The following is a 14,809-nucleotide window of genomic DNA, read 5'->3' on the forward strand; positions in this document are numbered from 1 at the left end:
GTAAGAAAGAGAAAGATGCAAGCCTTGCCTTCGATAACTGCGGAGAAGCAGTGATATCTTCACTGCCACTGACACTGGCTTGACCAACCATGGAGAGCTCGGCAAAGCTCCTTTTTTGTAGGGGGCTGTCCACAGCTGTTGGAGTATACCCAGGTATGAGCCCCTGGAAATCAAACATCTGGCGCCTATTTACTGGCCACTTCCCTTTCAGCACTGCTTCACAGATGTTGTCTAATCGGTTGATCATTACTCGGTCCTGCATAAAGGAAAAGTACGTAATGAACCTTCAGTGTGAAAGACGCCTTTTAAACTCGAGTACAACGACACAGTCCAGCTTCCAAGGCTTAAGAAATACATTTAAAAACAACTATTCTTGCAGGTCAGGATAAACTGGTCACCTTACAAGAAGCTAATAAACAGACAATTTTGCAGAATAAAACAATCACTGGAATTTAAAAGCTGCATTTATACTAGGGGGAAGGAGGAAGACAGACCAAGTTTTCTGTATGACAATGTACTAAGTGCCAAATTTAACAGAAGCTCACTATTGTTTTACATTGCAAAACTTCAGTAGTTAGCAAAATCAACAGTTAGGAAGGGAAAACCAAAACATCTGCAATCAGCACCTTAAAGCTGCAGTTCTCGAGATCCAAGAGGCTGGATCTGCAATTCTGTCCTAGGAAGTGGATCCTCATTAGCGTCACTATTAATAAAGTTCAACATTATGAAATGGGCACCAACCTAGGGACATCTAATGAATGTCAATTTTCATTCCACGCCCATTATCACTTCAAATTTCACTGAAGCGTGTACACTAAAAATCTCTAATTATGTTTATTAGTCTACTTATGCTGAACCTATACAGATGAAGGACTTTTTTTTTTTTTTTACACTATGACTGGAATAAGATTTTAGTCCATGTTTCCAAAATACATGCTGAAAGCAAAGAAGATGAGTATCATTCGATTTTTTTCTGTTTCAGTATTCAAGCACATTCTATGCTAGCCTGCCTGAAGTAGTAGAAACTTCAGAACTATGAGAAATACTGCTGGTTAGGGAATATGAGCATCAGTTAGCTTCCTGAACAGCACAACAGTACAAAAACCACTAGCAAATCTCAGCAGCTGCAACAGACTGCTTGCTTTCCCCAGGAATAAGCCTATTAAGAGCCAGGTTCCCCCGCCCCGCCCCCCCATCCCAAACCAGATGGCCCTGTTATGGTGATTAGTAAGCTTAAGACTATTACTACTTTATTTCTCTCTCTACCCTTACTGCAAAGGAGAGTACTAAATTATGTATGGATTTATTACGAGGTTATGGTTTCGTATTTTTAAAAATATTTTATATTAGATAATTTTCTACATTGTTACCAAAATAAGATACAGCTTTATCCTATCTAAAACTGCTGCTTATGTTTGCAGGATACCTTAATACAATTACATCTGTCAACATTACATAATGGCTTAGATCATGTAGGTCACCAATACTCTTCTCCACAATCTCCTCACCTCAAAATAAAAAGGTGATCTTAGAAAATCTCTGCTCTTAACACTGCAGATTGTTCTGCAGATGAAATCTATAATTCAAAATCATAAGTTTGCTTCCATCAATAGAGGTGTGAGAGGTGTGATTCTGCTAACATAGTTATGGAGCCTTTAAGAACTCATGTCTGTCAGTAGCTTGTTGTTTTACTAAATTACACTATTTACAGTAAAGCAATTCCTTTCATTTCCTCTGCTAATTTGTGTGAAATGGAAGAATAAAATGCTATTCCACAAATCATTCATAGAAAAAAGTCCCTTGCCTACTGGAAGTGCAGAATCGTACAAAGCTCACTGTTATTTTGCAAACACATCTCCTATATTTTATCTGTATTGAAAAAGACACATGCCATTCTACCCCTAACCAACCTTAGGCCAGAAAGAGAAGGCAAATGTTCTCTCATGAAGCAGCTGAACCACAGCGGGATCCCCATCTTCCATGTAGAATCCATCGCGTGTTTCATCCCTTGCGGTACTCATAGAGGCATTGCTTTCTTCATCAAAATTCTTACCCTGAGAAACTGCTCCTGCTGAATAACAACCATGACCAGGCATTAACTATAGAAGTTCCCAACCACCCCATGTCAACACAACTAGATAGGTTAAGACAACCAGCCTTGACGCAACATTTCTAACTTGGGCTTTTGTTCAGTAATTACCACAGCAGAGCCTTAGCCTTCTGCATTTGGCACAGAGACCATGCTTCTTGGCTCAGTAAGCTATCTTGGAAACCATCCCTTGTGGGGGAATACCCCGCTGATGCTGGAAGGTTTTTGTGAAAGCTTATCTAGCCACCTGATATGTGGAAGGGCAGAGGAACTGCTACCACATAGCCCATCCCGAGCTCCATAATGGCTCCGTGTGTGCCACTTCCCAGCTGGCACAACTTACAACAGCTGTGGGGCTCATGCTAAGCACACAGAATTGATCTGACCAAGGCATTACCTTCAGGCTGGGAGGATTCTTCTGATTTATCATCATCATCCAGTTTCTCCTCTTCGTCTTCTTCTGAACCTTTCTCAGACATAGATTTTGGGTCTACGTCTGTACTCATTTCTGTGTCTTTCAATTCACATTTAACAGAGCCAGGCTCAGCCTCAGCATCACAGTCCGGTTTAGTGTCCTTATCTGCAATATCTGTCTCCTCTTTGATATCAGACTTTTCTTTGGCTGCTGGATTTTCAGACCCTTCAGCTTTAGATTCCGTTTGTTCTGTAGTCTTTTCTTCTTGTACTGGTGTGGATGGGACAATAGGTGGTGTTTGACTGCAGCCAGCGCCCAGAGGGTTTACAGAAGAGACAGCATTTGCATTCCCTGTCCCTCTGTTTTGAGCAAAGTTTTTGTGAGCCTCAAGAAAAGAGAGTTCAGGATCATTCAGAATGTGATAATCTGTCCTACTGACTCCATGTTTAGCAGCACCAACCAGTAAGTCTTTGTCATGTTTACCACACTCCCACCACTCTGGCAGGTCCAAGCTTGGTTGACAAAGTTTTAGCCTCTCCCCCAGCTGCGGGTGATGAAGAACCTGTTCACGGATTTTCCGCAGCAATTCTATGCGATATAAAGTTCTAGAAGCACGCTCTTCTGTGATCGGCTCAATCATAGTGGAAAGATCAGGCGGTTCTGCAATGACAACGTTTTGTATTGTTTAACATCGATTAAACGTATACCCATTTTGAAGTCATTACACCTGGGCATGAAGTTTCCATAGTCCCACTGTCCCGTAACAGTCATGTTGATCCCTACAGTCAGGTAAAACTTACCATCATCCGGTTTGACTGGCATTCGGCACACTCGTCTACACATATTCACAAAGCCATTAAAATACTTTTCCAAGCTTTCGTCGGACTTTTTATCAAGCCTGGCAAATGCTCTGAATTGATTCCAGTCAAATTGATGTTTCACAGGATCAAAAATAATTCCAAAAGTAGAAACCACACGATAAAAGTCAGCTTCTTCTCTTCTTGTCCATCTAGTCAAGGCAGAAGCAAGAGAAGTGAGGCCACCGAATAAATGAGAGTCCAAACATATTTGGGTGCCCCCAAACCCCCTTAGTTTATTCTTTCAAAGCAGAAGGGCAGTACTGGTGACACACTAGCTCAAATGAGATTTAAAGAAAGACATAACTAAGAAACTCACTTTTGTCGTTTTTCAGTTATTATAGCTTCCCTTTCTGCTTCCAGTGCCCTCACTTCTTCCCGAGGCCGACGTCTCCTGCGGTCAGTCTTCATTAGTGCCTCTTGCCTCATTTGTTGCCTTTTATAGCTGCGCTGATAGGCAGTAATGAGGCGACGCAGACGGGTAGTCAGGGTTGAAGTGTTGGGCCAGTAGAGTTGGCCTAACTCAGCATTGCTTTCACTGTGCTTGTCTAGAGAAGAGAGAAGTATTTGTGCACTGCAAAACCACCACTAAACATTTCAAAGTTTCTACGGCTAGAACCGGATTCCTGTTTTATCTGGTAAGAACATATGCCTCATTAATATTGGTGCATAACAAATTAGAAACAGGATAACTACATTGGTAGGAAATAAAAAAAAAACAGAATCAAACCATCAAACTCTAAGAACTCAGAAATGCTTGTGAAGCATTTAGAGATAACCATCAAGCATTATTATTCAATGTTATGAATGCAAACATATTGTGAATACTGTAAGCATTTAAATTAATGCAATGCATCTTTAAATATAGTACTAAGAAGATCATTCTACCTCTGAGGAAACACCTATGCTTATGATTTCCCACTTTATTCCCCTGTATTATTCTCATTTAAACTTGGCAATTTTCCTCCATACTGAGGAAACAACGTATCTCTAACGTCCAAGATTATCTCGGCAAAAATATCAACGGCTGCGTTATGAAACATCCGGTCTTTATCATCACAATTTCTACTATGTAATTAGAAACCCAGAAAGCCATAATGTGGATTAATTCAAAGACAGTAAATAATTATTCTGAAAGATGCGAAGCATTTAGAGAATCAGCAGTAAAAAGTTTACTGTGGTGTTTTCCCAAAACACAACCTATCCCCTTGTGGTAATATAAACAGTCCACCTTTTGCTAAATGGTCCACTTTTGCCTTTGTAATTTCTTTGCTATAGTCTTACTTGGGTGTATTTCTATGGACTCCTCTTTGTCTTCTGGAGGTGAGTTTGCAAATTCCTTGGGGAGAAGACAGAAGTTATTTTAGTTTTCAGTTTTGACCATATGTTATCATTTCAGGAGAAAAATATGTCATCTCTCAAACACAGCAGCAAACCATCTTTGTAAGGCGTGTTTATCTGGTAGCTCTGAAGAACTGCACATTAAGATGAACATGGAGAATTGGTTATAATTCTATATATTTGTAATTACAGAAAGTTGAAGTTCTTACATCAATTTCATCCTTGAAAGGAGTTCTGGTGGGCTTATATTCTGGGTCTTCATCCTCTCTGTCAAATTCACCACTATAAAATATTTAAAAGAAATATTTTCAAGAAATATATTGGTTTTGAGAGGGGGCTGATTTTCTGGACAAAAGCAAAAAAGCTACAAAAGCTGTCAGTATGGTGTACCAAGTTACACATTTATACTTCATGCTGAAGTGTGTAAACAATTCTATGTACTTTTTACATCATATGATCACTTCAGATCCTCAGGCGAGATGTAAGCAAAATATGAACTCATGCCAACATATACAATCCTGATAAAGTTTATTAATTTTTTCATGTCCTCCTTACCCATCACCGCCATCTGCTAACATGTCTGTCCCTCTCTGCTCAGCAGCTATGGCCTTCGCATCAGGCATGCCAACCCGTTCCAGAAAGCACAGCGCTGGATCAGCTCTCATAGAATTGTACTTCTCATAACCTGCACGCAGAGCAGGAGACAATTTTTTTTTAAAAGCTATGACCAGCTGTGAATAGAATAGGTTTAGGAGGTAGAAGTACTATTTTCTGGATTCATGTATTTATTTTCAAATAAAACAAAGGAGCTGCCACCGTGCTGGAAACAACCATTTCATTCATGTGATGAAACTTTTCATATTGGTAAATTCCATCAGCACAGAAACATTTTCACATCAAGAACTTTAACAAATAGTAGATACTGAAGAAAGCATTCAATTTAATGTCTTTATAAGGTAAAGTAAAAATCTTTCACAAGAGAAAAAACTTAAGTTTCCTGTATGACTTTCACAGTGGTTCTCCACATTCAACACTCCCTACTGGAAACATGCAGATGAGAATGGAAACACACACACACACTTTCTATAGCTCCAGCCCTGCTGGAACCCTCAGTGTAGGCTGCAAAAATGCTGTATACATGGGTTATACGTAAGGCCAACGAACCTGTCTTATTAGGTTTAGGATGATGCATGTCAGTAAGATGACACTGTTCCCTCTATGGTTTTCAAACTGCTGTTTGCTTTTTTACTGCCCAAGTTGACTAGATGGAAAATGGCAGATCCCAACAGTGCACTGCAGGAAAATGATTTTTAGACTAGACTTGCCTCAGCTGAGCCCACAAAACAGAGCTGCTGTACATAGGCAGAACAGCACAATTCAATTAGGATTTGTACTACAACACACTGCTCCTAACTGCTGTAGAGCCTCAAGCCAAACTGTAATCATGAAAGGTTTTATAAGCCATCATTCTCCCCTTTAGTCAGGCTGGGCTGCTGAGAATACCTCTGCGACCTCCAGAGAATTGGGATTATAATCAGGAATCGCTCACTGTATATATCATGCCAGCTCTGCATCCCCAGCCTTTCAAAGTTAACAAGGCTGCATCCCACTCAAGGGAGCCGGGAGTTCTCAACACTGACATTTGTGAAATATTGCTTGGAACAAAGCCCAGGAGGCACTTGTACAGATTAATAGCAGAGGTTAAGCCCACCGTCCACTTTGACACTGGTTGGCAGAGTTAGCAAGTGAAGCAGTGCTGGAAGCAAAGTTTATGGAGATCTATCTTACTATTTGGCTATTATTTAAACAAATATGGTTTTGTTTTATTTACAGCCAAGAAAGTAATGTTTTCTTCTCAAATGTTCTGCAAACATTTAAAAACAGCATCTGATATTTACAGCTCATATTAGGTTTTTAATGCAGGCAAGGAAAAAAGGGAGATACAAGCCAACAGTTCTTTGGAACAATACTTGTTAATATTATGACTGAACAGTCCTACACACAGAAAGCTTTACAACTGAGTTTTGTTCAGAGTGAGACATCACTTACCGTGTTTGAATACTCCTATTAAAAGGGATTTATCCGCCTCCTTATCCCACCAGTCTGCAGGAACTTCGGCATGGAATGGCTCAGGTATCCATACATCTACTTCACTATAAAGACAGCATTATTTACATTCTCAAAGGTATTTTACTAGACAAAGTTATTAAAAAAAAAAGTGGTTCACGTTATTTTGTAAATAGGAATTGGCGGGGGGGGGGGGGGGGGGAGCCGGACACCAAAACCCAACACAGAAATTGAAATACCTAGAAAAATAAATTAGGATGGTTAAAAAAAAAAAAAAAAAAAAAAAAGACCACAACAAAAAAACCCCACCCCACAACAACAAAAAAACCCAGTATTAGGCTGTTTTGAGAGTGGAATGACAATGGTTATCCAAATATGATTAATTTAAGGTCTTACTATATTTTTTTTTTTATTTTTTAAATTGAGATAGAATAATCCTTCAATATTAGCAGAACTGCGAATCCGCTTCTGTCATTTCCCACATCATTCCCTCCACCAGGAAAATTACCCATGGCGCTTGATAAAATAATAAGGCTGCTTGAGAACAGACATTTAAGAGATAAAGTGTGACAACCTTTAAACGCTGCATTATTATAGTACGTGTACTTTACAAAAGCCAGCATCATAAAGCAAAAAATAAACCTGCACTTGCACTAACCTTGAGTCAGCACCCTCTAAGATCTTGTCCGCTTGGTCCCCTATAACTTCTTGTCGTAGATAGTAGAGCATGCGGACACGCAGCAGGACCCTGGAGAGGAAGGCAGAGGGGGGAAAAAGTTCTTAACTTCAGGACTGTTTGCCAACAGTGGCTTTTGGCAGCTGCTGCTGTTCATCCATCATCCTGCCAAGGCTGATTAGCCATGCTGTATGGTAGGCTTGAAGCGTGACAGATGGTGGCACATAATCACCTCTGTGTGGTGCTTTCTGCTGGCTTCCAACAGGCCTGCCTGGCAACCGCTTACACTGCACAGAGAGGGACCCAGCTCAGCCCAGCCCCGGCGCATTTCATTTAGTTCTACCTAGTGCAGCTTGTGAAGTTTAGACACGTACTCTACCACTGCCTCTGAAGTATTGAAGCAAGTTTGTAAACAACTGAGCAGATGGCTTTCAGTAACTGTTCTGCTTCATTATCTCATAAAATTTCCTCAGCTGCTGCCTTAATACCATTTTTGGAAGCACATCAGAAGTTGTAGGAATAAACGAGATATAAAATCTGGTTTTACTACCTCACAATAAACCCTCAATATGGAATGTCAGGTTTTTCAGATTATACAACTTTTTGCTTCCGAGAATGGGGGGGGGAAAAAAATAATTCTCCATTTCCCTTGGGAGATATTAACTATTTTTACTCTTTATAGTTCAAACTGCTATTTAATTTTACCTGTGCACAACCTAACTGCTACAAGGAAGTGAAAAATCTTCGTTGCCCGTGTTCATTTTTCCCCATCCCTGCAATACTACAGTCATTTTTGGAAGCGCTGTCAGGTGTTATGGTCACACTTGGAGCTGGCAGGAGAGAGAATGGCAGACTCTGGCTTTTCAAGGAGACTAGAAAAGAGGTCATCTCTGCAGAAAAAGTATCTACCTGAAAATAATCCTGCTCTCCTATGTTTACCCAATTCAGGGCACCCCCTGCTGCCTAGTTCATGAAGTAAAATCAGTACCAGCTAAAACGGAGATTACTCAGCCTGCCCTCTCACTGTACCCAAATCCATCACGGCAACTGTTGAATTGCTGCTGCTCCTGGAACAGCAAGGGTGACCAGGGAGGCAGTAATCTGATCACCCACTTGCATGAAAAATTTAGACCACCACCAGTTTTGAGAGCTCCTCATTAGAGATCTGATGCAACCGGAGCAACACCGGGTTTTACATGTGTTATTCAAGCAAACCTTGGAAGAGCAGGGATTTGAATGAAGGTCATGTCTACAATTCAAAACATGTCAGACATGCTTCTTTTTGTATGTATGATAACTGGGACCAGTAAGGTGTCCCTGCTCCCTGTGTGGCTATGTAAATAAGCTGTTGAGGGTCTCTATCGTCTTAGTATTAAGCAATAACAGCTGTTACATCAAACCAAAGAAGAGGAGCAGGAAAAATAACCCAACATCAACCAAAAACCAGAGGCTCTTTGCACCTTTCAGCAGTCCTGTGCATTAAAGCAGCATACATGTTACATAAGAACAGGACACCAGTTCTTATAAAGCCAATTGCTACTGCTACCTTTTGAAGGAAATTACTCAGATTATTAATTGGCTTCCACCTCTGTTTGATTTTACCTGGGCTAAACATGTTGCTTCTACAATTCACTCACTTAGTCCTGGTGGATCTGGGAAGTGAAGGAAAAAGATAGCAACTGAAAACAAATTCTTGCACATTTATCAGTCTTCCCAATCCTTTTAATTGTTCTACTGTATTATTACTGAAGCAATATTTAAAAAAGGAGTTTAAGTCTGATCTGCAAACTGATATAACAAGTAACGAGGACATGTTAGCTGGGAGATTAAAATAATGTTACAGGAAAGAATTTAAGAGCAAGTGAAATGTAATAACAGATCTGAGTAACAGTTTAGAAAAAAATCAGAAAGCAGTTTATTTGGATGTGCACTTGCTAACGTAATTCTATAAGTATCTGTTTTCATCAGCTGAGAATTAAGCATGGTTAGCATCTGGAAATGAGCTAATAAACCCTTTAAATGCCTTTCCTCCTTCACATCACACCCCCTATTGACAGGCCACAGGTACTTTTCAAATCAATAATTTCTTTCCAATAAACAGTATTAGTAAGACACAATATATATTAAAAACACAAAAGTAATTACGACCTTTCAGTAACACTGCATTACATCTGTATGGTATACATACAATGAAGAGTATAAATTTGAAAACAAAACAAACCCCTCCAAACCTAAAAAGCAAACAACCTCCCCCCCAACCCCCAAACAAGATATTTTTGGGACAATGGTTAGGTTCAGTGTCTATAATGGAGAATATAGTAAGCGAAACTGAGGTGGAGAACCAGGACACCATCAAAGGAAGCTGACACAAAAATAACTAAGATATTACAAAACAAAAGCTAAAAGAATGTAAGAGAGGCTCTTAAGAGACATTCATGTAACATTAAAACAACGTAATATCCAAATCAAAACACAATGCTCTTTATCCCCAAAGGCTTTCAGTTTAATAACATGTTTAGAATTTCAAAAATCAAATCAGGGCAGTGATTCAGGTAAGAGAGCTCGGTGAGAAAATTTCTCTCAAACAAAGGAGAAAAGAAGAAATATTCCGTATAATGTGGAGAGCAAGAGGGGAAGGGAGAAAAAGAACAAAGAGAAGAGATAGACCCACACATAGGTGAACTACTACATTAAACTCTGGTAACTAAGACCTGAATATTTGAGTTTAACGTCTAAGGAACAGAACTTTAAGGACATCAGCCTGAGAGACCCCACAAGAAGGGTAAGAAACAAACAGCTTTTGTTTAAAGATAGCCAATTGTCAAGAGAAATAGACTTAGTGTAGGGATACAGTCTTTCCTTTATATGGTAAAAAGAATAACCTCATCTGATTCCATTCTTATTTAGTAAGAAGAAAACAATTTTCTTCAGAACTGTGTTTTAAGCGCTGATCAGTCATAAAGAGCTTACAGAAGTAGCCAGATATCTGTTAAGATGATTATCCCCAAATTATAAAGTAATAATGGCCTTTACATCCTATTAAATGGCCCTGTGTTCCATTAAAAATATCCAAAAGAAGTTGTGGACTTTTCAAAAGCATGTAGCAAAAACCCCTCTAAATGAAATACTTATTAATACTTACTTATTACAGTGATGTTTGAGATGTTTCCTATAGCTGTCTTCTTGAAATAATACATCTGGATTACACGTTGTGAGCCAATCGGCGTCTTGCAGCATTGGCTGTGAACTCTGGGCTTTTACTTTCTTGCCTTTCCTCCCTCTGGGCACTGGTGCAGACAGACCTACAGAAAACCCCAATACTTCTTATATCATCTGAATAGAAAAGCTCTCTTCTCAAACTGCATTATAAACATGTATTTAAAGCTAAGTATCACTGCTATGTTAATTCCTTTGTGGGCAACACAACCACCAAAAACTGAACAGCAACATAATTCAGTCCAGAAAATTGCAAATAACAAAATCAACCAAAACTATCATGCAAATTTAGGTGTGAAGATTTCAAAAATTCAGAGCGCTAGCCAGAAAATGGTGTTATATAAATATTTCTTGTAAAAACTCTCATGAATCTGAATGGCCATAAGGAAACAAGCTTTCTGATTTATGGCAATTTGAAAAAGATTAACTCCAGCAGTAGGTGCCACTTAAAAATTACACTAGAATATTTGTTCAAAACTGATTAAAGGGAAAGAGCACTGCATCCTACAAAGTGTCTGAGGGAGACTTCCCCTTTAAGTATGGACCAAGTCAAAGCCCACCTTACTCATAAAATCTGACAAGATCCTAGGACATGTCAGAATGGCTATAGTTTAAACTAAATACATAGCATGACTGAAGCAATTCTTTCCTATTTACTAGCATCATTATTTGATTGTGGTAGACATACCGGAATGATTAACCAAAGCTCGAGTTTGCCCATCTGCAGTTGGAGTGATCAGATCCCAGATGAAACTTTTGATATTTTCATCCCCTTTGTAATGATTAAGACAATATACCAGGATAGTCCGGCAGATGGTTTCCACATCTTGTTCTGTTAGCTGACGTTTATAGCGCCCATGTGAGAGGATGTCAGTCCACCGACCCCAGCTATAAGAAAAATATGTTCAATACAACAGCCAGGGCACTGGTATTTTAATTTGTGATTTTCAATTCAACTCCTGATACCAAGCAAGTTGGGACTGCCTGTGTTAGAACTAATGCATTTTGCATTTGCAGGTTATGTCAGGGAATCCAACCTCCAGCACCAGAGAGTTAAGAATGTTTACTTTACAGAACAGGCAATAAGTTCACTGCTCGTAAAGCTGCACTTGAACTACACTCAAAATAATAAAGTACATATGTTTAACTCTAATGGTCCCAGTAAGCTACGAATAGGAAATTCAATCAATTCTTACAAGCATGGGATTTGGGGAATCATTCTTATTTTGATCCTGAAATCCATTATTAGCAATTGCTTTACGCAACTTCCTACAATAAAGACAGTCATTCTGAAGCCCGTCATGTTAGCAGTCAAATACAGCTACTTGCTTGCAAAGAGATAAAATTCAAATTGGTAAATCCATTGGGGAAAAACATAAAGTATCAAATAGCTGAAATTAAGTGGTGCGAAAATACCAGAATCTATGTTGAAAACCTCTCGACTGACTTCGTTTCACAACCACATTGTTCTTTACAAATACACTTTGTTATTCTCCACAACACTCAGAAAAGAGAGATTAAACCTCGATAACTCAGGAATTCTTTACACTATGAGAAACCAGAAACAAATATTCCGTCATCACAAAACTACGTATCTAACCAGTGAGCTCATAGCCATCTGTGAGACACTCAGACACTTTAAGCTAAATAACACATATATAAGCAACTTATATATATAGCAACTTAAAATCTCACTGGCATGTACACAGCCTAATGAGGTAAAGGTTACACAGTAAGAGATTATGTGAACATGTCCAAGAGAAGGATGAGTTATTTACTATGTATCATTTCCATATGTTCAGTTCTTTAGCCACAATCAGTGTATTTAATCTGTATATCCTTACCCATAAACCAACAAGTTCTTCTCCACCCTGAAACATTCACTTCTTGCATAACCCTGCGATTTGTCCTGAGGCCTACGGGGCTTTGTGCTAGGCTTTTCTTCAGAATCACTCTCCAGGTCTGAAAACTCCATCAGTTCATCCTCTTTGACTGCACTGTAGAGTCTAGTTTGCTTTCTTACTCTTGGTGTATCAATAACTAAGTTATTCTAAAATGAAAGTGAAAACGTAGAAATTTAGGAGGGGGGAAAATCTTCAATTTAATTGTACTAGGAACTATCATAAAGCTCTTACCCTTCCATTTAAAGCATCAATATCCAGCTCAGCTTTCTTTGCCCACTTCTGCCAAAAATTAGGGTCATCCAAGGAAATGTCTGTCCTGTTCCCAGATGCAACAAAACTAGCCTAGTAAATGTGAAAACACATGCATTGGTTTCTTAACTGCATGCTACATAAAATATCTGTTTTAACTGGTAAATACAATACTTAGGACTTATAAAGTGGTAGTTTCAAGAAAGAAAAAAGGTAAGCCTGTAAACTATCATGACTGAAAATACAGATATCCCAACATTTGTGAGGAAAATATCTGAGACCAGTACATTGAAAAACTAAATTGACACAGAAGGCAATTTAATACTACTTCCATCTATCCTGGTCACATTTTATTAATTTTCCTCTGAATGTCAATGCACACCTTTGCAAATGTTGAGCCTTTTCCTTCAGATTCAATAGTAATTGTGTGTGTTCGCCTTAAGAGAATCTGATCGATATCCTCTTCGCAAAACTTAGACCCTTCATCTTCCTCATCCATCAGAGCACCATATGCCCCCTTTCGAAGAAGATCTTCTATTTCTTTCTTAGAAAGCTGTTGCACCTGTAACATGTAAGAGAGGGTTTTTGTTTTTTTTTTTTTTTTTTGACACCAGCCAATGTGTACATCTGATGGCGTAATCAGACCGATTGTCCTCTTATTTAGCATTTTAAGAACCGAAACTCTAAGACAATGTGGTGTCAGTCATTTGAACATTCATGCTGAAGTCACCTTTAAAAAAAGAATACGAACAACAAAATTCTTAGGGTGAAGTTATACAAGTGGTTTAAACGATTTAATAATTCATTGTCACTGAATCCCTTTACTTTAGCTCTGACGACTGCTGAACTCCTCCTGGGAGCAGATTTAACTTACTAAGCTGACAAAAAGCTAAAGCAAAAAAAGTCCAAAGCAAAAAGTCTACACCAGAAAAAGCTGACTGGAAGAACTTCAAAAAGTGCCAGGATCAACAGAATGTAAAGGGTGGAATGATGACAATGGATGAGGATTGAGGGAACATGACTCCACCTGCCCCCTTTTGGCAATAAGTGAGCCATAAGATAGGCTGAGCCAGTTCATGTAGCCTTGCCCTTAATTAACCCTACTTTAAAATACATGCTGTACTCCACCTGAAAACCACCATTCTCCAGCTAAAATGCAAACAAGCAAGAAAAGTGTTACACATTCATAGCATTTGTTGATCATGCACCTTAATATATTAATTCTCACCCCATTTGTAGCGTTTTCTCTTCCGCTCATAGATTGTAGCACAGCCTTATCAAGGCCAAGCTTCAAGCTAGCTTTGTCAAACATTTCCCTTTCGTAAGAATTCCTTGTTATCAACCTGTAAATTTTCACTGATTTGCTCTGTCCTATTCTGTGACATCGTGCTTGAGCCTGATGAAACAAAACCAGGTATTCAATTAGAGGTGACAAAAGGAAGAAAAAAAAAAATTAAGATAATCAATACAGAGAACTTATTTTAAAAGTTATTGTTTTCAATATAAATAATAATCTCTATGCTTTCAAGAGAGGGTCAATGAATAACTTGTCTTGTAGGCAAAGAAAATTTCACCCCAAAAAGGCAAAGAAAAATTTTCAATAAAATCAACTCTTGTAATATTACCTGGAGGTCATTTTGGGGGTTCCAGTCTGAATCAAAAATGATGCAGGTATCAGCAGCAGTAAGATTAATGCCCAAACCTCCTGCCCTTGTACACAGCAGGAAAACAAACCTATCAGAATCAGGTCTTGAAAACCTGTCAATAGCTGCCTGTCGCAAGTTGCCTCTTACTCGGCCATCAATTCGTTCATATGGGTACCTAAAATAAAGATGAATTATAAGAACTTTACGGCACTGGCATTGTTTCTTTGTAAGAATATGCAATTTAAAAAAAAAGAAAAAAAGGAAAATATGTTACTAATAGGGTCAAAAGAACTACAACAAACAGTGACTGTTCCTGTATCCACTAACTTCATCAGTGGAAGACATACTA

At 38.8% G+C, this 14,809-nt stretch overlaps 1 protein-coding gene across 4 annotated transcripts in view; it reads right to left on the minus strand.

The window, feature by feature from the left end:
* The window catches only part of CHD7 (chromodomain helicase DNA binding protein 7), a 145,752-nt gene that overhangs the window by 5,294 nt on the left and 125,649 nt on the right, over positions 1–14,809 (minus strand). For all 4 annotated transcript variants that reach the window (XM_087752683.1, XM_087752692.1, XM_087752706.1 and 1 more), the window contains 17 exons: positions 14,440–14,635; positions 14,043–14,210; positions 13,197–13,376; positions 12,797–12,907; positions 12,506–12,711; positions 11,350–11,549; positions 10,588–10,747; positions 7,428–7,517; positions 6,752–6,855; positions 5,258–5,387; positions 4,912–4,984; positions 4,646–4,700; positions 3,681–3,909; positions 3,305–3,513; positions 2,487–3,164; positions 1,911–2,071; positions 29–256 (listed from right to left, as the gene is read on the minus strand). In XM_087752683.1, the coding sequence (XP_087608809.1) occupies positions 29–256; positions 1,911–2,071; positions 2,487–3,164; positions 3,305–3,513; positions 3,681–3,909; positions 4,646–4,700; positions 4,912–4,984; positions 5,258–5,387; positions 6,752–6,855; positions 7,428–7,517; positions 10,588–10,747; positions 11,350–11,549; positions 12,506–12,711; positions 12,797–12,907; positions 13,197–13,376; positions 14,043–14,210; positions 14,440–14,635 (3,178 nt within the window). The remainder of the gene's footprint in view (positions 1–28; positions 257–1,910; positions 2,072–2,486; positions 3,165–3,304; positions 3,514–3,680; positions 3,910–4,645; positions 4,701–4,911; positions 4,985–5,257; positions 5,388–6,751; positions 6,856–7,427; positions 7,518–10,587; positions 10,748–11,349; positions 11,550–12,505; positions 12,712–12,796; positions 12,908–13,196; positions 13,377–14,042; positions 14,211–14,439; positions 14,636–14,809) is intronic.

Source organism: Nipponia nippon, unplaced genomic scaffold (genome assembly GCF_047370975.1).
Source record: "Nipponia nippon isolate SJK-2023a ecotype South Korea unplaced genomic scaffold, ASM4737097v1 scaffold_1, whole genome shotgun sequence".
NCBI lineage: Eukaryota > Metazoa > Chordata > Aves > Pelecaniformes > Threskiornithidae > Nipponia > Nipponia nippon.